At 39.7% G+C, this 27,753-nt stretch overlaps 1 protein-coding gene across 2 annotated transcripts in view; it reads right to left on the reverse strand.

The window, feature by feature from the left end:
- Window positions 1-27,753, reverse strand: part of lrfn1 (leucine rich repeat and fibronectin type III domain containing 1) — a 99,292-nt gene that overhangs the window by 3,161 nt on the left and 68,378 nt on the right. For both annotated transcript variants that reach the window (XM_018668260.2, XM_018668259.2), the window contains 2 exons: window positions 21,034-21,149; window positions 642-2,037 (listed from right to left, as the gene is read on the reverse strand). In XM_018668260.2, the coding sequence (XP_018523776.1) occupies window positions 642-2,017 (1,376 nt within the window). In that variant the 5' untranslated portion in view covers window positions 2,018-2,037; window positions 21,034-21,149. The remainder of the gene's footprint in view (window positions 1-641; window positions 2,038-21,033; window positions 21,150-27,753) is intronic.

The following is a 27,753-nucleotide window of genomic DNA, read 5'->3' on the forward strand; positions in this document are numbered from 1 at the left end:
TGAATGTGGGACTTGGAGTATTTAGAATATACAGTGTGGCCCTGCTGTTTTTACTTACTGTAAGTAAATGTCTGAACACTTCTCCCACCACTACGGCCGAGCCTATCATTAGACAACCATGTCTAATCACACTCTGTGTTGCAACCTAGTTAATGCAGACATTTGCTAATGATACAAACAGTTACACCCAGTGAAATAGTTGGTCCTCATGTTACTGTTTAGAGTGATATTATATTCTAATGATGCTTAAAAGGCCCTTTAATCCTTTAGAGTGCTGGACTCCACAATCTATTCAGCTGATTGCAACAATCTACTCAGAGTGAAAATTGTTAACTAAGTCTGTAAGTATCTTAAATATACTGTACATTTTATGCATATTACCATGCATCTGAAAAAAAAAAAAAAAAAAAGATTTATGGAAAAATATTCCTCTTCAATTTATCCCCCCGACGACGCTATAGGGGTTCAGTTTATTTTTGGAAACACTTAATCATTTTGTGTCTTTGGGATCTGTCAGTCTGCCATAACGGACCGTTGTGTCATTTAGCAGATGGTAACTCCAGATGTCTCACCTTTCCTCATGTCCCTGCTCTACCTCCCTCCTCTCCCTCCATTCATCCACCCCCTCCACCACGGCTTACCTGTACACCAAAGTATCATCTGCCGTGCTGTTGTACTGAATCTGGTACATCCTGATGCCGGGGATGTGGCGCTCAGATGGCCAACGGATCACAGCGGAGGAGGAGGTCAGCTCAGTGACCATCACCCTCCTGTCCTGCTTGTCGTAGCCCTTGGTGTCATTGCCAGATTTGGAGGAGGTGGTGATGTCTGAGAGGCCGGGGTCCTCGCGCATGTGGCCTGTGTTGTTAACAAACAAGGGTAAGGGGATCATGTTGATCTCAACAGCAGCTGTGGCAATGCCCGCGGCATTGGATGCCACACAGTTAAATGCTCCGCTGTCCTTCAGTGTAGTGATGAGAATATCAAGGGTGCCATTATCATACAGGATAGTGCGGGAATTATTATGCACCAGCTTGCCGTCTGGTGACCGCCAGTGAATATCTGGGTCTGGATCACCCACAGCTTTACATTTAAGAGTCACACCCTGCCCTTCCATCACATAGGGCTTAGTGACAAGATGTTTGGTGATCAGTGGGGGCTCACAGATAAACTCCTCCTCTTGGATGGACCAGAAGTATTTGTCCATGAGGTGCTCTGGCGAGGCGCAGGTTTCCAGATCGTCCTCTCTCGTCAGCCTGCGGAGCCACAGCAGCTCACAGTTACAGTGAAGAGGGTTTCCACCAAAGCTCACTGCTAGAGTGGAGGAGCTGGAGCCCTTGGCGTCAGACAGGACCTGCGCATGCTGGAACAGGCTGTCCGGCGGCAGCTTCTGCAGCCTGTTCGAGGTCATATCCAGGCGCACCAGCTTGGTGAGCAGCGTAAAAGTCCCTGCTCCAATGTGATCAATCAGGTTGTGGTCCAGTGTGAGCGTGTTAATGTTGGTCATTCTGGCTATGGCTTCCCAGGGAAGGCTGCGGAGGTTGTTATTGGAGAGATCCAAGTCCTCTATGGTGGAAACAAACTCGTCAAAGGAGGTGGGGGCCACCTGGTGGATCTGGTTGTTCCCGAGGATGAGGTGCCGCAGGTTGATGAGGCCTTTAAAGTGGTCGCTCTTAATCACGCTGAGGCGGTTACCATCCATGTGGAGCGCCCGCAGGGATCGCAGGCCGAGAAAGGCGTGGGGTGTGATCTGGCTGATGGTGTTGCGGGACAAGGTGAGGTGGACCAAACTGGTCATGTTGAAAAAGTCTTTCCTGCGGATGATGGTGATGAAGTTGTCGGTGAGCCGCAGCTCGACGGTCTTGCGGTCGATGGTGGGCGGCACGAACAACAGGCCGGTCTTAGCACAGAGCAGGGTCAGGGTGGGGGAGAGGTGCTGGCAGATGCAGCGGCCGGGGCAGCTGTAGCCCTTCACCAGAGCTGCACAGAGCAGCATGCACAGAACCAGCCGGTCCATTGTTGATCAGTTTCCAGGTCCTGCATGTGAGACAGACACGGGGAAAGAGGAGAGACACAGAGTCAAAAATAGAGATCTTTGATTTAATATATAGCATCATAGCCTTTATGAGAGCCTGCTGCAAAAATCCAGAGTCTGACCAAGATTGCTGAGACTGCCAGCAAGGTATCAATCACAAAATGAAATGGAGCTTTTCTGAAATAATGGTACCTGGGATGATGAAAGGCTGCGCCAACACTGTCAGAAGCCCATGTCTGTGTAGCCTTTTAATGGAAATAACAGAATGTCTTTTTGTGCCACCAGGCTGCATCATCACTGAACCATATAATTTCTTGAATGATCACAGGACAGTTTTTCTATATTAGGTAACCGTGGCATGTACATCTCCGACGTATAACAAGGCCCATGTGTTTTTCTTGCTCTGAATTCCACGTCAGAGTGGAGAATTAAAGATAGAAAAGGGCGCTTGTCAGCAGAGCTCAAGGATTTTTATGACCTTTTCGTGCTCTCTGCTCTCCCAATGCTTCGGAGATGTACTGCAAAATTAGACAGAAACCTGTCATGTAAATCACGGCAACAAAAAGTAAAGGTGAAAACAGCAGCAATGCGGCTTGTTTTTTCCGAGTCCATCCAATGGAGGCATTATTGGATGATTCTTGGGTTTTGAGGATGTTCTGATTCTCTGATTCCCATTTAGAGGTATTGATTTCAGTCTCAGAGAGAACACGCCTGTGGTGACAGGAGTAAAAAGTGATCCTTGGCTGTAATAACCATAAGAGACCCCAGTGGAACACCAACAGTGATGTGCTGATGCCCTCGTTGGCTTCCATCTTTGCTGCTAATGCCTTAAGCTTTGCTGTTGATGAGAGCGCCTGTTAATGGTGATAAAGTAAAGGGATGACAACTGACTTCTCTTTTCTCGGTTTAGAGAATGACACAAGGGTTGCTACAGCCTACCGCCACATCCAAACCCACAGGGTGACAGTTTTGATCCCTGCCAGATCCAATGTCTCGATGAACAGCAATATCTAGTCCAGCATAAATATTTTTTAATGCACTCAAGAAAAGCTGGCTGTGAATTCTAAACACAAGTGTCTGTTTTTTCAGTATTTTTGATGCTCCATCCAATTTGTCATGACTAATTTGAGCCTTTCTATCTACGTTCCGCCACATTGAGGTGCTGCTGACGTCCTTAACACCACCGATTTTGTCCCCCCATTGCGCCCAAAGCAAAAGCATCTAATGCTCACAGTAGCCCGAAATTAAATTTGACTCTAAAAACGCCTGCGGTGAAATTCACAGAATATCTTAAATGCCACGTGTCAAATTTCATAGAAAAAGTAAGTATAAGCCAAGCTCTCTTCCTCCATCCCTCAGACTTCAACTTATTTGTATGCAGTGCACAAAGATTGTTTTCACACGTCTTAAACTTAACAAACTTGGCCTGATGTTGTTGTTATGCATGTTCAAGATAGTGAGAGAAGTGAGAAATTGCGAGTGCACTGCTGTCCTTTTACATCAACCTGTGATGCGTTTGCCAGCCAGCATTGAAAATTCTCAGTTGTTTTTCCCTTCTCACTGTGTTGGACACACACACACATACACATGCACGCACGCACACACACACACACACACACACACACACACACACACACACACACACAAACAGACACACACTGCCGGCTGGCTACTGTCTGAGAGACAACAGGGCACCTCGTTAACTATGAAATACCACTGTCCAATCAGAGTGCTCATTAAAATCTGACTTTGTGTGATGTCATTTTCTGAGGGAAGTAGAATAGCTTGAGGCGCAAGTTCAAACCAGTGGGATAGTTTGTCAGAGGTCATTGATCAAGTTTAATCAACAGTGACAGTATTACTTCTGCTTTACACTGCATTTCACTGGACCATTAGACTGTATTTTAAAAAACACACCCGACCCAAAGCTTAGCTCGGTTTGTGTTGTGCACTATCCTCCCTCCTAGTTATGACTTCGTAGGTTTACCTATAATTTCCAATATAGAACCACCTTAACAACTTGAAATTAAAAAAAAAAAGATTTATCCTGTGTAATTTACTCCACAAAGAAAATACAAGCAAGATAAAAATACAACATGCACACACAGTTATTTTCTGTGTTCAGTCATATTTATACTGAGGTTAAACCACGTCCTTGTATAAAGGCACACACACACTAGGTGGTACACTCTGTGAGAAAATTTCCAAAACCCCCGGAGAGAGTTTATTTATTTAGCAACGCTCCTTTATTGTTGGCAGCACAGTATGCCAGCCTTGTCTAAATTAATTCTCCAAATTTCCTTTTTTAAGATGCTAGGAAAGCTAACACCATAACAGAGCTTTTGAAGGGTTCACCAAGACATTTTTTAATTCCTGTTTCACAATCAAAATGGTCAAAGTATGAAAGTATGATGGAAAATCCAGGGGCTAAATGACATGGATTAGAATTATCCTTTTTTTTGTGTGTGTTTCCCAGCAGTATACAACATCCATCTATTCATCCATCCATTAGCTATACTGCTTATTCTTTGAGGGTTGTGTGGGGCTGAAGCCAATTCCAGATGACATTGGGTGAGAGGCAGGTTCACCCTGGACAGACCACCAGTCTATCACAGGTTCATCTACAATTATTCTGATAACTGATGAGGTGTTTTTTCAAACCAGAAATGACTGACATTTGCTGGTTTTAGCTACAAAATGTAAAGATGTGCTGCTTTTTTTTTTGTCATTTATGATAGTATATGAAATATCTTTGAGCTTGGGACTGACATATGGACAAAGCAAGAAAAAAAGCAGGTGAGAGAAGATATTTATAAGAGAAATGCAAGACTTTTAAATACCTAATAACTCTCTTTCTTGAGGAACTGGAATTCAAAGCTTCAAGATTTTAATTCCTGTAGACACTTAGTGGCAGTACAGATCATATTTTGTCCTAAATAGGTTCCTTTATAAGAGCTACGGGATGAGAGGATTTCATCAGTGCTAAGATCTTTGGTTCAGCTTTAATCTAAAACTGTTGCCCAAGTTTGTTACATTTCAACACAATAGTGACCTTGCTTGGTTGTATTAGTATTCAGATAGTAACTAGGCCACAAAGCTCATGGTTTCTCAGAGGACCATCTGTGCCAGAGTATGTCCTGCCACACCGTGGAGGATACTCTATTGATCTTTCAGCATCTCAGGGAGGGGGAAAACTTTGTTGCCACGGCAACTCTGGTGTAGAATGTAGGTCTTTGAATTGCATTAAGATGATGTTGAGCTGCCTGAAAAGCAGAGCTTCAATCTTAATGGGTGCTGAGAGGGTAAGAAGGGACATGAACGGATGTCTGAATGGCCAAGTAAATTAAAATGAAAAGGGCAGCTCCGCCTCACATTTCTATTTCTGTTTTATTGCTTAATATTAGTGCCAGCTGCCAAATTGATATGTGGACAGAAGGAGAGAGCACAAGGTGAACTGGAGTTGAGGTTTGTTTTTGTGTCCAGTCACACAGGAGCACAAGGCACTGCTGAGAAGGATTACTTAAATACCAGCATTTTTAATTAAGAAAAGCCTGTATTCACAGTCTGTTATGTTCAGAAATTAAATCAACTATAATAAAGATGTGCACAAAATCACACATTTACATACACCCACAAATAAAGTGATAGCCTTAACACATACCTATGCAGTCTATGCAGACATAAAGATAAAAATATATACATACTGTTTTGCCTGTACATATATAGAGCTGTGAAACATCTGCATACTCCTGTCTGAGGGCTTGAGAAACTGGTTTTACAGAGCAGTTATGACCAAACCTTATTTCTAAACCCTACTTTAAGTGTCTCCCTGTTTGCTTTTGAATGTGAGGAGGTGAGCACTACAATTCATTACAACTGAAATTTGAAGATTTGCCCATCCTAAGCCACCAAACAGTCAACTTAACATTCAACACAATGCTTAAATTTCCTAAATCTTGATCCATCCCACAAAACAAACAAACAAAAACCTCTGAGTCTGAACAGGAGAATATATAAAATTTGGATCAAATTTTGGCCAGTGGTCAAAAATAAACTCCAATATAAGGCACACTCTGTCTTTTGACTATATCTAAAATAAATACATTCTTCTTATTAATCTGGTCAGAGGTAAAGCATTGTATGAGTCTGAAAAATTCTGAAAAAAGCAAATTCCTGGGGGAAAATATAATTTTGAAACAATCATAATTATCTATATAAATATCATATCATTTTCCAATGTAAAGTCTTAGACAAGTTTTGTTTCAATTATGCTTTTGTTTAATTTTGCCTTCATAATACAGCTCAAAATGCATATCAGAATTAAAAGTAAAGAAATGTTAATATATTTGGCTGAGTGGTTCTCCCTGTGGACACTAATGACTGAAGACTCTCATCTGTATTAGAGGTGTATTAGTGTGGGTGGCTTTATTTTGTTTAATGCTTGTGAAATGTCCCCTCAGTTTTGTCACGGTTAGTTATGTTTTTGTCTTAGGTGTAATTTTTAATGTTTGGAAATGTGTTATGGTTTTATTCAGAGGCTACATAATTGGCTAGAAGACACCAGTTGTTTCTAACATGGCTTCAGTTCACAGTGATTCTTTTTATTGATTAATGTGCATTTTGAATCAGAGCTACAATATGTCCAGTGTTGCTTGTACTGGGTGTGTTTAGGTTTATTTTAGCCACTTGCACAGTCATATATTCTTGGGTCTGAGGGTCATTAACCCCTGCAACAGTGGGAGCAGTCCTTTAACCAACAGTGTGGGGGTTTCTGTCCCTTGGTGCCTATTTGGACCTCAAATGAAGTGTTTGTCTTACAAAGGTTGTAAATTTTTCTACTTCACATCTGTGTGTGTGGCTCTGTGGTAATTGTCCTGTTGCCTTTGACACTGGACCAAATTGGATTAAAAAATGAAAATTAAAAAACTAAAGATGAAGCAATAAGTCAATTAATCCACCAACAGAGAGATTAATTATCAAAAAATGTTGATAATGGTTTTGTTGTATAAGTCAGTTATCAAGGGAAATTGGCAGATGGGCTTTGGTTCCAGCGTATCAAATAAGAGGATTTGTTCATTTTCACAATATTTTTTTGAGTATGCCTGCGAGATGTCCAGTTTTCCTGGTATTGGACCGTCAGGTGGATAAAACAAGTAATTGAAAGCATCACCTTGGGCTCTAGGGAAATTCTGATCATTATTCGAAAAAATAATCAATAGACTAATTGACAATGCAAATAATCATTAACTACATCCCTAATGGAAATACTGTGCTACTCTGAAGGCTCTTGGAAAAATGGGTGGTAAGACTTTATTTTACATTTCCAATATTTTCCAGCTAACATGAAGAAAATTTTTCATAATTTCCTAAAACACTTAACTTGTTTTTATATGTTTATATTCACAAATCAAAAAAGACTGCACTCATCATATTTACAGGGCATAATTCTGCACAAGGCATGTACACGTGAGTATGTCACACACAGCCGCCCACACGCAAACACCATGTAAAACACGAGCTAACATTCTGAACATAGAAAGTGAGCTGTAAAGGCCTAAAAGGAAAAAACAAAAAAGAGAATAAATTAACATCACATGTGTCATTTTTCCTCTTATTCATGTTTTTATGGTTCATCAATTCACATAGCTTTGTTAAAAGAAGACCCCAGAGCAGGTACTTGTGCAAATTCACAAACAATCTGTATACTTAAAAATGACTAAGGTAAGAGCTTAGAAAGCCTCATAAACAATGCAGCCAGGAATCAAATTAAAGCTACAAGATGTTGTCTCAAACAGCTCATCCTATTTTTGACCGTGTAACACCTTTCTGCGACTGCATTCCTAACACACAGCATCCAGTTAACACATTAAATAGGACAAACAGCTGCAAGGATGATAATGCATCTACACAGTCGGAGAAAGTCAGTCTTTATTTCAACAGCTAAAGTGAAAAACAGAGTTGGACATTTTAACTAGGGCATCTATGAATTCTCCAGGATATTCTAGGATTAAATAACCAGATGGAAGTGACTGTTTTACCAATTTAACAACTAAAGACGACTCAGAATATCTCATAAATCACCTAGATCAACTCTCACATTAGGCAAACACACACCCCAGTTTCACAAAACTGAAATACTCAGATTAAACAGTGTCTCCTTAATTATAACCCTCTGTGAGAATAATGTATATGAGTCCTAACTGCCATCATTAAACTGTACAGGAACGTGTTATTACCTGCCAGCTTATATTCACTCATAATGAAATATGGCCTTCCTTGATATAACGTTAGGATCATTACATGGATGACAATAGCTTCTTTTGACAGGGCAGGGTACCTCAGATGATCTCTGTGGGGTTTTTTGTAATGAGAACCACCACTGGCCTTTAAAATCTTAATTCATCTGTGATTACACTAGAGCCCTACCAGAAAATTAATCATCCTATCAGTTTCACTTATTCTCACCTAATTCCTGCCTTGCAACTGTGAGGATTTGCAACTTTTCTTTGTCATTGCTGCTTGAATATCTTTGGGTTTTTAAACTGTTGAAATTTGAAGATGACTTTTTATAGATCAAAATGCCTAAAATTCACTAGTTTCAGTTCCTCAAGTCAGAAAATTAATCACCAACAAATGACTTGTTTAATTATTTATTATAGTCTTTTTCCGAAATCTTTTTGGACCTTTATTAATAAAAAAGGTCTACCAAGCCAGGGAAAAAATATGCTGGTTTCAGCTGCTTAAATGTAAGTGTTCTTTGGTTTTCTTCATTATATTCATTATATATGGCAGGTAACTGAAAATATGGGTGCTCTATATTGTTGGTCTGACAGACCAAACAGTAAAAGTGAAAATTAGATTCTGGGAAGTTATAATGAGAGTTTTTCGCCATTTCATGACATTCTAAAACCAAATGATCAATGGAAAATAAATTGGAGTTTAACTTAAAGTGAGAATAATCATTAGTGGAAGCCCTGGATTACAGTTACAGTCGTTGAAGCTCACGCATATTTTGAATGTGACATTGAAAATAGCCTGCGATTGAAGACAAACAATACCAGAGTGTATCCTTTTCTCACAAAAACATCTGCCCAGAGCCGCTGCATTGTAAGGATGTTTTCTGGACATGACTTTGTCAGGAAGCCGTAAACGCCAATTAGACAGTGCAGGCAGCGAACTGCTAGCTGCCCTTCTGTGACTCTTGTCAAGATGCAGGCATAATTATTGACAGGCCGAGTTCATTGGAGTCAGCTCTGTCTGCACCAGTGGACGCCTAAAGTGAGGCTCCACAGCCCTAGGGATTTCTGGTCGCATCTCATCAAAAGGGTGGGGGGGTGGGGGGGATGTCGCCGTAAACAGGAGGAGCATTTGCATATTATAATTATGTCTGCATGCAAAGATGGTCTTCTCAATTACATCCCATTTAAAACTTTCAATGAAGAAGAATTGAGAGGTACAAACTACTGCAGCTCCATAAACTTTAATTGTGAGAGCTTCCCTAAACAAGATTGAGAACATTAGGACTACACTGACGCTGCGTAGGTACAGTCATGTACGTCACTTATTGATTGAATACTTAGGTGATTTATTATTACCCTTTACCTGCTACCTGTTCTTTCTGATTTGAATACCTCCCCTCACTGATATGATCAACCCTGAATATCTGCTGCAACAGTTACAAGTTACCTCAAAGTAAGTAAATACGTTTTAAACTAATTAAGCTTTTAAAATTTAAATAACTTTTTTTTTTATCTGCTAATTAAGAAGGATTGGTAAATCATTGTTCTGACTGCTTTCCAAATGGATAAGTAACAATTATTCACAAATTAATCTCAAAATTCATGGTAGGGATTTCACCAAATATGTACTTTTTACATGCTGCATCAAATGTGGACTAATGTGCCTGATTGTAGGGCTGAAGTTTACCTGCCAATCGGTTTCTTGACTAATCAAGTTTATAAAATGCCCATCACCATTTCCCAGAGCCTTAAGCTGATATGTTTGTATTGTTTGTGTTGTCTGAGCAACAGTCCAAAACCCAAAAATATCCAATTTACTATCACAGATGACCAAGAAAACTTGAGAATATTTGCATTTGAGACACTAAAACCAGCAATTTTGGGGGGGAATTTTGGCTTTTTAATAATTAATTAATTAATTATTTATTATCAACCTCCTTTGTTTAAGAATTTGTGTGAAGTGATTGTTTCTTAAGTCACACATCCACACATAATACATTTCTGCACAGAGTCCTGATTACTGTTCATCCATTCACTGAATTCTTCACTGAAATACACTCACTAATCTCAAGGACCATATGACGCATAATGGAATTATTAGATATGGTGTTGTTCCAGTCAATCCACTTTATACACAAATTGCCTCCACAACTGAGCCAAAATGAAAAAAAAAAAAAAAAAACTCTGACTGCATTCCATCTGTTAGCTGTCATGATTAATAGAATAAACAGGACAATGCACTGCCCTCTGATTTACAATGGCCACTTGCCTAGTTTAGATTTGCTGTGAGAGGTTTTGCAGAGCTTCTTACTCTGGCCTTTTTGAAGTTCTCACTTTTGAATGAGGGCACTGCAGTAATTATAATAAAGATGAACTATTCTGTTTCATCTTTAATGACATAAAGCATTAAGATCTTTGACTTAGTAAAGCAAAATTAGCCATACCACTATTTAAAAATACTCTGTCACAAGTAAAAGTCTGGGATTCAAAATCTTAGAGACTAGAGTGATAGATGGATAAGTCCCAAAGGACATTTAGGCAGCTTATTCAGAACAGACAATACCAACTGGTGCAAACCAAATGACTGAAGTATAATAACTAATGACAAGCAGACAAAGACTAAATAATAAATGGCATTTATGACAATGACAATGAATTACTGGAAAAATGTACCTAAAGTATGAAAGTAAAAGTAATCATCATGCAGCCAAAATGGGCTCTGGCAGTATTACTCCATTACATATAATACTATTGGATTATTGATGCAGTAACATGCTTTAATATACTATATAACCATGTATGGTGTTGTTCATTTTAGGTCTGTTAACATCTTGATCTGAAAATTAACTTGTTACTACAGCTGTAAAATTAAATGTAGTGAAGTAAAAAGTATAATATTTCACACTGAAGGAGTAGAAGAATGAACTAGCAGAAATTCAAAATCATTGAAGTACAAATAACTCAGAATTGTACATGACCTGTACTTTATCACTTTGTACCACAAAATGATATGATTAACCTGCTAATGCAGTTCAACATACCAATATACTTTTTGTTTACTGACTGTAAGAAACAATCCACCAGTGACTGCAAGGGCTCAGCTTAAATTCAGTACATTTCTGGAGACATTTTATGAGAAGATGGAATGTCCTGACATCAACAAGTAGCTTGACAATACACAGTGTGGCTGTTACCCTTTTCTCCGCGTAGCAGTTTCACTGACACGTTCCACATGATTGCTGAAGTACAGTCGACACAGTTGTAAAAAAATAAATAAATAAATAAATAAATAAAAAATAGCTCAGACAAACAGGCTATGATGATAAAAGCAGGAGCTGCTAGCAAACAATGACAGGACAGACAGTGATTCTGAATGACACTCAACATATGGGATTTCTATTTCTAGCCTTAGATATTTTTGAAATCCAGCAAGGGTCAGTGACAGGAATTGGTGATTTGCAAACACTGTAGCAGCGTGATTGTTTATTCTCTATGTAGCTTCTGCATGTGTTCCCATGTGGTGACAGTTTTGTTATTTCCTCACTGATGCATGATTGTTTGTCCTCTACACTTATCATTTTATCCACTGACTTTTTTATTTTATTCCTGTCCTCTTGTTCCTCAGCACTACAGCTCCATGCCCTCCTCTCTCTTTGCAGATGAGCTGAATAGTCCCTCTGAATTGGTGCCTTATGGTGCCACTTTGTGCTTCAGTGATGCTAAGGCATCCACACTTGGTTTCAAATCCTCCTCCCATGGCTCCTATACCGCATTGATCCTGCTCTGTATGTATCCTTGCGAGGTATTATACTTGCCAGTTATATTCTTCACTGCCACAGCAGACTCTAGCAAAGAGCTGATTCACATTGTGAGAGAGAATACGTATCAAATGGCTGAACTTAAAACCACTGAAGATGGATTTCTGAAGTTCTATATTAGAGGAACCCTGTCTGAAACAAACAATCTGTTAATCACACAAGAGATTCTATTATATCAACTTTAACTGTTACATATATAAGGATTTGGATTTTCTTCAAACACACACACACACACATACACATGCCATCGCAGACAAATTGTGTTTTTTGTCATTAAGGATAAAGCTGCTGGAATTTACAACACATTTAACTTTGGTTTTCAGTCACACTAATGATGTGGCTCTATAGGAATGGCCATGTTGGTCGCTCCATAAACCACTCAATATCTCAACAACTACTGGATGGATTGCCCTGGATTTTTCTACAGACATTCATGGTCTCCAGGGGCAAAAGTGATCCTGTGCCTTTTCCTCTAGCACCACCATTAAGTTGAGTTTTCTTGGATTTTAGTGAATTCTCTGAACAACTACTGAACAGACTGCAATGACACTTGATAGACATATCCACAGGCTCTTCTCTTAGCTATACACAGCTTGCCAATCACGGCGTGAAGTGGGTGTGAATGTCATATTGTTGCTTTCAGGAAGATACAGAAATGGTCAGACAAGCAGTTCTTTTGGAGTAGACTGGCCCCTTAAGTATTGATAAGCTAGTGTATGGCACTGCCTCCAAACCAGACCCTACTAAATGTATATGACTCCATTCATCATTTATATCATAAGTCAAATACAAAGTAAATATTCAATGTACTGACTCCTTTGTGACTTAAGTATAATTTAATTAACAAAACTAATTTTGATTTATTACCAACTGGATCCGCATGAATTAATCTCAGGTAAAAATAATGCAAAGTTCACACAGCTCTAATTGATATAGAGGACAGTTGTCCAAATTCACTCAAGGCTGTAATTCTTACGAGTCACAACCTCAGAACGAGGCAGCTATGACTGCATGTGATTCACTCAGTGCACACAAATAATAGATCACACAGCTTCAATTTGACACACTTCATAGGAAAGCTTGTGCAAAGCTGGTTTAGGCAGAACTTTTGTCAAACATATATTTTGGGTATTATAGTCATATATGCACTGTGGGGCGTCTGAGCCTCACTAATCCCGTCTCTCAGTCAAATAAAGCACCTTGCAATAGCAATACATACACAGTGGTAGTGGGGCAGAAACTTTACATGAGATGTAGATTAATCTACAGTTGTCTTTGTACCAAGAAAATTAAGAGAATTAAGTGAATTAAAGTTACTTCTGACAACATCATCATGCACCACCTCCTTTATTTGTTCACTGTGACTCTACTAAAAGAAACCAAACAAAACAAAACACATTAATCCCGCGCACCAGTTGCTCTTGTAAAACTGTTAATACTGGATTTGCATTTGCATATGTGCATTTGTTTATTTGCATGTTTCATATCATCTGGGATCTTGTTTTGCTTTAGTATGGGGTGCATCATGAAAATGTGGTGTCATGCTGTTCTTTTCTCATGTATTTTTAAATGTAATCCTTGACTGCGCCGCCAGATTAACCATCCCCTACTGAGCTCCTTCCCGGAGGCAGAGTAAGTGACCTGCCTCGAGATTTGCTGTGTGTCAGTTGGTTTGTGATTATTTGATTAAAACATAAATTTATTTATAATTATGCAGGGTGCGAGCACAACTTATATCTGAGATAATAAACCTATATTTTGACATATGACACCACTACAAGACAGGGACTTGTGATTTGTTAATGTCCTTTCCATTCCAATTTTTATTGTACTTTGGTGGTTATTATGAAACTAATTGGCAAATAATCAAATTACCACAAATTACATGGTTAATAATAGTACGTGACACACAGACAACCTGAGGCCCTGAAGCAGTTGTCCTCTTTGCCTGGTTGGTAATCCATCTTTTCTTTAACTACATCCGAGTTGAAGGTACTCTGTTGAGTTTTTAGTAAACAAAACACACTGTGTGTGTGTGTGTGTGTGTGTGTGTGTGTGTGTGTGCACTTGAAGCCCTAATAACTGCATTTACTGCATTTCCTTCTTCATGAAACATTTGCAAAGGTGAGGTTTCTAAAGAACTGAAAGCCTACAGTACATTGTTCATATGCACGCTGGCATGCTAGTTTTTTTGTTTTCTTCTTCCTTGCCTTTTTTGGCGCATAGCTACATGCCTTGGCAAGCTACTGCCACCAACTGTTGATCTGTGAAATATCACAAAACCATTGGCAAGACTGTGAATCATGACACTGTGTGCATGTGCATCCTTGCGCACATGTATGAGGTTCCTACAGAATGGTGACCAAAACATGGCTCCACAGTGCTATTAATGGTTAGAAATTCAACACAGTTTTCGTAACCCTTCTGTAGAGTTTCCTAAAAATGGCAATGATGAGCTTAATTAGACAAATGGGTCCATGTAACATGCATAATAACAATAAATTATTTAAAATGTCATTGGGTTAGAAAAATTAAGACCCAAACCTCTATTTTATCTCCAACCCTGCAGGTTTTACCTGCCAGGTTCAAACAGGGGTCATGTTTAAAAAGTACTGATACGCATGACTCTGTATTAGATCCTTATTTGCCATTTCTGCCTCCAATTACAGTTATTTAGGGAAACCAGGTCAACACATTTAATCCATGACATATCTGTATAATTAGTAATTATATCAATGAAATGTTTAGAATGACTGCAGACAAGCTCATGCCACACTTTGTGAGTCCCTAATCATAAACCTGTCAGGCTTGTTATTTGAGACACATTTAGCTCTCTCTTATCAGTCACATAATTATTTTTATCTATAATTTTTTCATAGCCGTGCACAAAGTTAATATAGCTGAATCCTTGTAAAGCAGTCAATTTTACTTCCTCTAAAATGGAAAGTCAGTGTTACAAAAAATGGATTAACTGCAGTGTAAAGTTGTTGATGTCTTTCAAACTTGCCAAAGGAAATAAAACTGATTAGAACTGACATTTGAACCTCCATCCCTGTCTTCAGCTTACTTCAGCTTCTGCTTTAATTTCAATTTAACTTTTAACCTTGTATCTACAATATATCAAAAAAGGTTAGGATCTATTGACTAAAATAACTGTTCAGACTAATGTTAATGAACATGGAACATTAAATACGGTACATGTAGTGACTTTAAAACCAGCGAAAGAAAGTTCATTATGGGTCATTGTGCTTGTGGCTGTACCATAAATAATTAGCTCACAACCTATTTGATGGAGGTGGCATTATCAGAAATTGCTCTTTATTTTCTGTCTCTAGTTAATTAGTAAATTTGATAAATTAGCCACTGAACCAAATTGCAGTCCAAAAGCTATCAGGTTAGGAACAAATTAAGCCTGAAAAATGAGGACATCAGAGAACATTCAGTGGGATTGAGCTGAAAGTGCTTTTTCTTTTGAGTTTTGTTCCCTTATATTACAGAGAATGTGAATTCAATTCAAAATCCTACATAAAGCAGTTTCTACAAATTCAATGTCTCCCAAATGGGTGCTGTTGCTATATTCAATGCAGACGTCTGTTCGGTGCAGGAAATGGTTTGTAAATAAAACCGCTGCTTTGAGCTTTGAATGAATTCTTAAAGAAGATTTTAAGATCACTTCCTGGGTTTGAAGTCTAATCTGAAAAAGAGAGGGCAGTGCCACAGCCCTTGCGTTTTTCTGTTTTTCGGCTTAATCCTTGGCTCTGGCCCTTTCTTGTGGAGACTTTGTTTATTTTCTCAATGTTTGCGTGGGTTTTCTCCAGGTGAGGGATCTTTCATCTGAATGAATTACGAGGAAAAAAATATATCACTTGCTAATTAGTGGAATACACAACAAAGGGTATGGTCTGTTGGAATGACAGATATTTTATTTGTTTCATGTGATCTGATTGACAGTTTAAATATGCTGCAGGAGACGGGTGTGGGGAATGAACTGACGACAATGCAGCTATAAAGCATACGACACCAATACTGATTGTGACTGGGATCGTTTCAAACACCACATTTCTATAATTTACTCCAGGCACTGACGCAGATCATAATCTTGGACAGCAGGGCAACCTGCTCAGTGCTATTATTGCACTTTAATATAGCTCTGCCCATGCCACTTGTCCATTACAGTACGCGGAGGCAAGCTCATTGTGTTGCCAGGACCACTTACAACATCCCTGCCTCATGGTACAGCTCCTCCTCACTCTCTTCTGCCTATGAGCCAATGCAAATTACAGTAACAGCTTGGACGTGAGCATAATCTCAAGTGGTACGAGCTGGGCTCCATGGCAAGGCATGCAGGCAGATGGAAGCGGAGACTCTGCCAGGCCTCTTTAGGGGCTCCCACTCTTTCTCCAGCATGCTAGACAATGGAGGAGCTGTGGCTCATAACCAGCTACTCGTCTGCCACTATCATGCAGCCTACTCCCATACTCCCATGGTCAATGATATGAAAGGAAGTGGGCTCCTGTTGTGGCCTTGTTTGTACCAATGCACAGATGGCCATATTATAAAAAAAGCAGAGGGTAGAGACATGAGGAGACATGAGGAAGGATGGTCAGACATTCACATTTAGTATGATGAAAGGGAAGTAGATGGAGAACAGTGGGTATGCTTCTGTACGTTTCTCAGCCCAGCAGGTGGTAAAGGCCTTTCCCTTGAGCTATGGTAGATGCATATAAATAGCTCTTTAAATAAACAACCAGTTTGCATAGAAGATCATGCCAGAATTCAATGGAAATTATTTGTGCCACATAAGGAGAAAAGCTTTGATTCTCTTAATAAAAAAAAAGCACAACTCCAGTGAGTGCACCACTATATCCAGAACTGTACTTATATGTTTCAACATACATTATCCATACAATAAGCATAATTAACTGGAGCCTAGTTTAGTTATGTTATAGGTCTGGGTTTCCTCAAGGGGAACCATTTAATTTCAGTACTGAATTAGTTTTTCTTTATGCCTGAGCATGCTTCTGTCTGTGTTACTGAACTTTTATCCACTTTCTCAAAGTTCAATAACTTCAGTCTCTAATAGCCACGAACTAGACAGATAAGTTTGTCTTATCCAGACAGATAATTTGCAATGCCCTGCTGATTTCTGCAAAAGTGAATGAAATAATAATTTTATAAAAGAGAAATGTGAGTGGAAAAAGTTTCTGTGGTTATGGATACCTTTTTAGGTTAAGAGCTTGCCTCTTTGGATTCAAGCACTGCAGTAAAAAGTTACATCAAAATGTAATGCACCTTTTATTTTGAATGAATGAGCTCCAGGCTTTACACTTGCATGACAACACAGATCAGAGGTTCTCTTGTTTTGCTGCTCTGGGAGAGACACTTGTTTATGCTCACAAACACCGATTGTGTTATTCGTGGCCATTAATGTAAATGGATTCTTAAACTCAGTTATGCTGCTTGTAACTAATGAGGATGTTTATGCAATAAGGTTTCACCCCCATGTGTCATTTAACATACCTCTGGATTTTTAATCATGCGATGCTGCAAGTCAGGGAGCTCCGAGACAAACACATGAGCGTCGGGGGAGTTCAAACAACGCCCTCCCTCACGTATACATACATTACAACAAACAGTACAAAAGAATATGATGTATGAAGAAATCAATGGACTGTGAGTCAGCTGTGTGTCAAGATGGGGCTGTTTAAGTGACTCAGTCTTCAATGTGTTGCCAACCCTGAGTGCATCTGCACTAACAAAAAGATATTTGACTGAGAGAGAGGGAAAGAGAGAGAAAGCACCAAGACGCTGAGCACAACTCCCCTGGAGCTACCCATCTATTGTATCTAACTTGTGCTTGCATGCACGCAGGTGTGTGTTTGATTTTACCATATTTTCCTCCACTATTATTTGAAATGGCTTCAGCAGCACCATTTCAAATTCACAAAAAGCCCCTGTAATACTGAGACGTGGATGATATGGAGCGTACAGCTTAATTTCTGCAGATGATTATAGCTGCAGTAACAAGAATCGGGTGCAGAGATGATATCTCAACTCCGCAACATGTGTTGTAAACCTCAAGAATACCCTGAGCTGCTACTCGACACTGCCTGTCACTGCCTCTGATGCTTGGTATTCCAGGAAAAACTGACTGCAAGACTCAGATTACTTTGACAAGAGGAGCAGACCACAAAACACAGGACAGGGGAGGGGAGGCATATATGCACAGCGCCGCCACTGGAATTTTGGATATGTGAGGGTAATAACTTGACCTCTTCCTCGCTCTCCCCTCGATCCCTGATTAAAAACATGTATTCACTACCTACTTACAGAGCGCCATTTTCTCAGTTGTAGTACCATAATTTTGTGTGAGCAGAGATGAACTGGTGGGGAATCCTGTTGTTACGCCTCTTATCGCCCTCAAACTTGACAACCAGGATTAAACTGCACTTGAAAGAACAGCTGGGCAAAGATGCTGAAAGAATACATATGGGCCAAAATTGCAGTACTTTCCCAACACAAATTGCTTTTATTTGACGGGACTGGTGAATTGAATTCTCTTAGAAAGGATTAATTTAACTATGGGAATTATTTTCTTTTTTGGAACAGACACAGAACTGCATGTCTCACAGTGTACAAAATATGCAGAGTTATGCAGGGTGCATGACTGTTGTAGATGCTGCTTGTTAGCCGTACGACGAGAGGGAGGGGGAACACTGAAGGGAACAGCAGTTATGTTCAATTCAGTAACACAAGCTGGCTAATTAGCATTGCCCTGTCATTCCCTTTGAACCAGCGGAGGACAAGTGGGAGCCATCATATTTCTTTGTTCTCAGCACTGTGTGATTCCCCCCTGACCGCAGAAACCGCAGGGGTTCTGACCACAGAGGGTCAGAGGTAGGCAAAATAAGCTCACCTCAAATCCCCTTTCTTTACTGAACCCCCCCACCTCCCCCGGGGGAATTACCAAGACCTTTTCCTAAAACTACGCCCTCAGCAAAGTACAGTCACTGGCAGAACGCTGGATCAGATATAGCTCGTTGATGTAGAGCAATGACATTTTCAGGATGCAAACCTACTCAGAGTACACCAGACAGATGTTAAGGGGATACAGGTACCTACTGCACTTCAGATGCACACAATTATTCTCGGCTGACTGCCCTCTGAAGACGGAGCACAGATCATTAACTCTATCCTCTGGTGTACAGGGTTTTAATTAATAGCTTTATGCTATATACTGTACAACTGAAACATGAAGCTGCGTTTATGTACTGAAGAGTGTTTTATGGCCCTTTTCAGGTTAGTTAGAGATGCAGGCAGCAACACTATGACTCCAGACAGAACCTTTTTGTGCCACACATGGGTCACATCATTTGAATTACTTGGCAAAGTTAGTTGAGTGGTATAGGTAGGAGAGTAATTATTCCTAGAAGAGTATTTCTGTAGCCCCCCAACATTATCTTAGTATTTGGCTTGATATAATGGAACAGGACAAGAACAGGTTCTGACGGACAGTCAGGTCTGCAGAGAAGGTCATTGGTCCAGACCTGCTCAACCTCTACACAGAACTTGTACACCTCCTGATTCATGAAAGTGAGCCAATAAAATGACACCTCGCCGCTCTGGACACGACCTGTTCCTACTCTGCTCTGGAAGGTGCTACAGAGAGCTGTATACATGCAGGCACTGAGTTTGAGGGATGTTCTTTCTAGAGATGATGAAAATACTGACAGGCTCAGAGGAATAGGTTTAACACACTGGTGGTAGTGAGTGCTTTACAGTCTTATTTTGCCCCATGTCTTGTCTCTCAGCCTAGATATATGTACCCCTACCTAATTGGTGGAGGTTGTATGTAGCCTCAGAGGAAATCAGCAGGAAATACTCAATGCTGAAAAACTACCACTATCTTCTCCTAGCCCGTTTTGAGGATAAGAGGAAACTAATTTAATCTATATATTACACTGATTTTAAGTAGTTAGCACATTAACAAGCCATTCATTTACAACATGTTTCTTTGGTGTTGTTGTGTTACTACCATTATTACTGAAAACCTCACTCATCACCCCTTGCCACTTCTGAAACCAAACCCTTGCATTTCTTTCCCCACATTATCACTCTCATGAACCATCAAATCAGACATGTAATGTCATGAAACAAACCCAGGACAATAACCCTGTAATACCAAAACATCAGTGTTACAAATTACAAATTATATACAGTTTGTGAAAGTTTAATAGACAGCTAGTGCATATTATCCATTATTGTCAAATGTAGATCCAAGTGGGCTCTATATACTGCCCATGAACCATCTACTGCATACATATAAAGACAAATACTCCCACACACTCTTACGCTATTCATAACCCTGCAGACATTGTTTGTTGTTGTGCATTTGTTGTTTATATACAGTGGGGATATCTATTTTTGCATACCTACAGTACCTGCCTGTACAGAACAGCCATATGTTTATGTTTGCTCACCTCTGTTTCGATTTACCCTTTGATTGGATGCATGTCTATAAGTACCTTACTGTACATTTTCTGCACTTTGTGAAAGCAAACTGACAGCCATTTGAAACCTGAGTCATATTCCCTTAATGCCTAGACCAACCTGGCCAATGAAGCTGATTCTGATTTGACAAACGCCACCCATATGTTTGTTTAAACTGTGTAAAACAGATGCTGCAAAAAAAAGCGAAAGAAAAAAGAAAAAAGAAAAAAGCATTTGCAAATTTGACCCAGTTCTGTTCTGCACCTGTAGTTCCATCGTCTTTTCTGTAATGAATTCCCACCGGTGATCTACATAGTGCTGCATCCTTAATCTGCTGATGCACCACTGCTAACACAACATTTTCAGCATAGTTAGAGCCACCACATCTAAAGGCGATGCCGCAACTGCTCACAGTCACTATGCAGCGACTTGGAAAACACCACAAACTCACCAAATATCAAGCCCTGGTCGCCATTGCAGGTTTCAAATCGACATCCCGATCAACTGGCAGTCAGAGAGTCAAGGCTGAGGCAGGTGACTCCCACGGGCGTCACAGGAAAACACCACCTAGAGGACGAAAACATGTTTAGCCTTTTTGTTAGAATCACCTCAGGTGAGTTAGCAAGCTACACTAAAAACCTGCGACTGTTTAACACATTGCGGGATGTTTATCATCTACCCTTAAACAGTATACTTGTAAAAGAGGCAACATTCCTTAACACACTAGAGAAGCAGTCATACATTCATAATCTCATTGACTGAGCTTGCTCCTTTTTTCCACTTGGCAGCTTTGGGTGCGATATGAACGCTGATCTGATTATGAAACAACAGGAAAGAAGCAGAAGCTGCAGGAGAGGCACCAAAAAAAACAGAGCTGGAGATACCATGACTATGAATGTGTGTCCTGTCATTAATATTTCACTGCATCATTGTAGCTAAAGAAGGAGAACAAAGTGTAAAGGGGAGCATAATGAAAAATTAATCATATTTTGACACAGCTTTGGAATTTATCTGTGCAAAACAAAGCACGGGCGAGTCTTCTGCTCGTGATGAGATTTTGTGAGTGTGAAAACGAGGTGATTAATGCGTCCAAATAATTACTGCACAATTTAACATAAGGTTATTGCCATTAAATGCACCAATCTGATGAGGATAGATGGGAATGAGGTTTTGTAACTCACTTAACAGGCTATTTTTACAGCAAAATGTTCTTTTTTTTTTACCCTCACACTGGAGAGAGAGGTGACTGCCAAGGTCACAGGCCTTCAGTTTCTCACTTGTCCCTAAAATTCAAAACAAGCTACATGACATGTCTCAGCTCTGCCTGCAGTACAGCAGCACGCAATCCAATAGAGATTACCATATCGCTCGCATTTGTCTGCAGAGAGCCTTCATGCATTAAAAAACAGAATTCTCCACTCAGGTTCTTCTTCCAGCTCTACTGTACATCAATTTGTATTCAGAGAGGGACTTTAGGCTTGTCACCTTCAGCTATTCATGCAGCCAATGAAGTATTTATGACGCAAGCTTTTGCTTTTCGATACGTCATTTCAATCCTCTTCAATTCATCTCGGGGCAGGAGTCAGCGCTGTCATGTCAGAGTTTAAGAAATGAAGGAGAGAAACAAAGTAAGAGTGTAGGTGTCACAGATTTCACGGTCTATCATTTCACAGTCTATCATGCCATGCATATTAACAGCTTCCACTCTGTGTGTGTGTGTGTGTGGTGGGTGCTGCAGCCCACACCGCCAGTCAATGTGACAGTGAGCAGTGTGACTGCAATGTGACACTGAGCAACCACTGGGAGGTGCATAAAGTTTGAAATTTGTTTCAAACAAGATGTCCTTCACCCGTCCAGAATGGTCTAACAACTGATTTTTCAGTTTTATCTTCGTTTCCAAGCATCAAATCATCACCTGGCCCAGCGTGATAAGTCCAGGTGTCAGCCCAGGACAAGGCGGTCTCACTTAATCTCCAACATGGCTCCCCTTCACTGTATCAAACACTCCACTTCCCTGCTCCATTTTCCTCTCACAGCCACAAGATTTTACCTCTCTATTTCTCTTCCTTTTTTCTCTCTAGGCTCTTATATGAAGTGAAAAGACAGGGGGAAAAAATCCTCAGTGCCAGGCAACTTTGGCCAAAGGACATTCTCCGTCAAGTCATTATCCATCACTGTGATTCCTTCCTATCTGAGCAAGACAAAGACAGTTGTTAGGGAGACAGTCATCCTCCTGTGCTGCCAGCTTTGTTACTTAGAATACTCCACTATGACAACAGGGGCGGCTCAGACTTCCCTTTTTTTTTTTTTTTTTAACCTCACTGCAGCTATATTCTGTCTGTCAATCCCCACGGAGACATGAGTTTGACATAGAAAAACATAAGGCCAGTCAGGTTATGGGAATGATGAGAAACTTTCCTTTTTCAATCTCTTTGATAAGAAAACAACCATAGACTTGAAATTCACCTCATCATCAACATACTGTCTTGAGAGATACGCAACACTAGCATCAGTATATATTTTATGTGTCTAAAAACAGACTTTGATCATGAATGCACCTGCAGTGAATGTATTATCTCCACATATATAACAATTGGCTTGCAGAGAAAATAAATATGATTTTATTAGAATGTTATGATTTGTTTGGAGGTTTCTTGGGGAAACAGCAAGTATCAGGAAAAGCGGATCAGAGCCACGTTGATTTATTTAAAGATTGTAACATAATAGAACTGTCATTTTATACTTTTTGTCTCAGTACACAAGATTACAAATTACATATTTAGAAAACAATGTCAGAATTATCTCCCTACTGCCTTAAACAGAGAGAGGATTTTTCCTGCTTAGATATCAGCTCTGCAAAAGCAGCAAAAGAAACCTCTGCAAAAACCTTAAGGCATCTCATTACATCAGATCCTGCTGACCATCTAGGGAGACAAAAACAAGCCTTGGAGCTTCAATCAATTATAGATTTGAGCGAATGCATTCATATTGGAGATAGTCGCCTCTCTTTGTGCTCCATTCCCCAGATATTGACTGAAGTGATGGCAATTCCTGAGCTTACTGCAAGGACCTACAGCATTTAACAGACCACAGCAGTATGGGAAATTAATTGCACCACAGCCACGTGAGGACGTTTTTGTGTGTTTATTACACACTTTAATTATTTTCCAATTACCTGACTAGAGTAAAGGTTTAGGTTGGAATTTAATTTTTCAGCGAGTTCCTCCTTTCCCTAACTGCAGAGATCATGGTGCCTGGGATGAAGGCAAGCAATAAAGCAGCTGCAGCTGTAACACGCTTATTAAAGGACATTCTCAATGTCATCATGACTCAGCAGAGGACTGACAGAGCCACTCGTTGAGGAAACAGCGATGCTGTTCGGAGGTGTAGAGTAGCCTGATAGCTGTCATAACTGTGAGGACAAACTCATCCTCATCAGATCCACGAAACTGAATGCCATCAGACCATTTCCCTTTTTCCCCCGGCTTTACAGTAATTTACTCCTTGTGTCAGCACTTTGATTAATGACTTGATTTACACACAGGATCACATACGCTATATGGCAAGATATCAATCATAGTACTGTACGCATTCATGGATTTTCAGCAGCTGTGTTGCCACAGTCAAAGTCTAATTACATTTAACTAATAGATGTGCATGAACAGCAATGCCCCAAATCTGTGAACATATTGAAGATATATCACCAAGTGTAAACCCAGTGTGTTTAAATACATCAGATATATTCTGTTTCTTTGTTTATTTATAGTTGCAAAATTCTCAGAGTCAACTGGGGACAAAACCACGAAAGTGAGATGATTATTAAGGACGAGCAGCTGTTTCTGTCTGAGCCATTTCCGCTAATCTAAAACACCATCAGACTCTAATGAACGCTCCCATCCCACTGGCCTGACTCGAATCGAGCTGAGCTCTTTACTTAAAATGAGACAAAACAGTTTCATGGAAAATTGCTTGTAGGAGCAGTTTGATTGAATAATTAGCTTTTTATTAGCTTCTACAAACCTTTGCCATTAGAGGTCAAGAAAAGATGAATGGTGTGTGCATGTGTGTGTGTGTGTGTGTGTGTGTAGGTGTGTTCCCCAGCCAATCAATACTCATGAATTCGCTGCTGCTACAGGCCAAGGTTACCAGCAGAGGCCCTGGAACTAACGGATTGGGATCAGAAGAAAAAAACATTCTTGGTGATAATTAAGGCTGGTTGTATCATGGTTAGACTCTAGCAGACAAAGCTCACATGTTGAGGTCCTCTGTAAAGCATTAGCTGAAAGTGCACACGCTTTTCAATGAGACCTCATCCAATTACGCCAACATGGGTTAAGTTGCAGGTCTGAACATGCAATTAGATTTTGCTCAGATCCTCAAATCCAGATATGGAAGTTTCCTTTTTCCACTACAGTTCATCTCCTGATGACACAAGCCCCATTGATGATCTTCAGAAGTGTATTGTAGACGTTAATGCTTGGATGGTTCAAAACTTCTTTCAGCTCAACCAGAATGAAAATAAGGTACTTGTCATTGGATCAGAGCCATAGAGAGAGATACTGACCTCTAAATTTCAGTCGCTGGCACCGGGCTGGAAACCTAGGTGTCATCAAAGACTCTAATTAAGTTTCAATGCTCACATCTGGAATGTGACCAAATCTAGCTTAAAAGCTTCAACTGATACAAAATTCAGCTGCTTGTGTGTGAACAAGGACCCGAGGGAGACAACACATTACCTCTGTTTTAAAATCACTACACTGGCTACTTGTTAGTGTTAGAATTGATTTATTATTTTATTGGTTTGCAAATTACTAAATAGTCCCAACTACTTGTCTGACATAGTTTTGAGATATGTAGCCATTAGAACCATTGTCTCATGGTTTTCCTAAGGTCTGGTCTAAGACCCTTGGTGAGGCTGCTTTTGGCCACTACGGCCCCAGTTGGAGGATGACTTATATATGGCTATACACGATTTGAAAACAGGTGAAACAAGTAAAGGACAACGCTCAGGTATCCAAGGTCATATGTTTTGGTAACACATGTGCTAAACACATGTGCATTCATGTGTTGAACTTGAAGGTTCATTCTCATTCTCAACCTTAGAAATAATAATTTGACAACTGGGCAGTAACATCTTGCGGCCTTCAGCAGTGAATGGAGTTTGCTCAGTTGTCATGGAGAGTGAAGAAATATTTATACTGTAGATCTTTGGTTCTCAAGCTTTTTCTGGCATGCCTCCCTTCACGCCCCCATCCACCCCAGAGTATTTATTAATCATTAACAATGATGGTGGAAGCAACTAATAAAAACGATCCAAGCCGAACTGTAGTGAAATGAAGGTCAATGCGACAGCATCTGCGAACCATTGATTGTTCATTTTCCCTACGAAAATCATATTCATCCAACTTAGTTTCATTCCATTGTTTTCCACTAATGAAAAAAGAAGAAAATAATTACCTTGAAAATGCTCTACATTAAATGTTTGGTGTCTTTGAATGAACTAGACTCAGAGCTTTCAGACGTTTTAGTTTTAACATTTCATCCTGAGGAGATCATGAATATGTGTACCAAATTTCATGGCAACCCATCCAATAATTGAGATATTTAACTGGATAAATGAAAACTTTGACCTGTTGGTGCAGCTAGATGAAAAATCAGAGGATAGGAAAAATTATTAAGCTTTATTATGTGGGTGGTATTAATGTTTGAACAAACTTTCATGTCAATCCAACCAATAGTTTAGTTAGATATTTCAGTCTGGATCACAGGCCGATAATTGCCATCCCTAAAGCCATGCTGCTAGAATGACTAAAAATTACTTCATTTTCTGTTTGAATTGACTAATTATTTAATTGATAATTTTTTTTCAGTTCTAAGAGACACAGAGGGGACAGCAACATGAGATATAGTACAGTGGTATTTAGAGCACTACAGTAAAAATATCTTAATATCATAATGGTGCTCAAATGTTGTTTTGCACACGCTGCTCTGTGAAATGTCTTTGAGATAATTTTGGCTCCACTTATATTAGAATACTTTGGGGAAGGAGTGGACATGTTTTAAAGATACGATCAGCCCAAAATCTTGTAAAACCGCGTAGTAGGTCATAGCTTACTAAACATCAAACATCCTACTATGATATTAATCCAAAGCAACTGGCAAGTGATGAATCATTTAATCTGAGATTGCAGTCAGCTGATATAAATAATAAAGTTGATTTTGCCTTTGAGCATGTTTACATTTCTGTACTAAGAAATAAAAGGCATTATCAAGAGTATACCAAGTCTTTCTTTGCCCCCCTTAAAAGAAACTCTGTGGATATGAATTCATTCCTAACCTTGTAAATAGTGGTTAACCAAAACAATACCTAGTTAAGGTCCACTCATTAAAATATTTTAGGCTTTTAACCACATTGCATGGTCTTCATCAGCAGATGGAGTTTGCTCAGTTGTCATGGAGATGGATCTGTTTACATACAGGCTAAGATGACTTCATCCATCCATAGCACTTTAGGGAAGAGGAAATCCACCAACTGTATGGGAGAATAGTAGTGCATGTGTGAAAAAGGTTGTATAAAGTACTCCTTTAAGTAGAAGCTCATAAACAGATTCATCTCCTGTGTTGATGATAAAGCAGTCTCTCAGTGTTTTGAATCAAAATCAAGCTATATTTTCCCATGAGAACAAATTGCTCACTAGGATTAGATTTTACATTCACCATATTCCCCAAGGACGGTTTTGCAATGTGGTTCCACCAATTACGTGCATAATCCTTTCACAGGCAGGTCTACACATCTCAACGTACTGTTTACAGGTTTTAGCACCGTCATCAGACAGTTCATAGAGATTTTCAGGGGTTTGACATGCTGATGCCACATCAACAGGAGGAAATATTAAGAGAGAGCAGAGGTAGCTGAAGAGCAGCAGAGTCTACATGTAGCTGTGATTGGACATAAGGACACAGGATTAATACAGAAACGACTCCCACTGCTTATTAAAACCTAAAACAATAACTCAGCTAAAGATTTTTTTTCCCCATTATTCTCACTGTGTTATGTTCTGGGCTTGCTTGGGTGAATATTCATATCTAACATCATTAACTCAGCAAAATGTTACAAATGGCAAGAATACAAAACAACTTATGATGAAGAATGATCCAAATTTAGATCACC

Source organism: Lates calcarifer, linkage group LG21 (assembly GCF_001640805.2).
Source record: "Lates calcarifer isolate ASB-BC8 linkage group LG21, TLL_Latcal_v3, whole genome shotgun sequence".
NCBI classification, from domain to species: domain Eukaryota; kingdom Metazoa; phylum Chordata; class Actinopteri; family Centropomidae; genus Lates; species Lates calcarifer.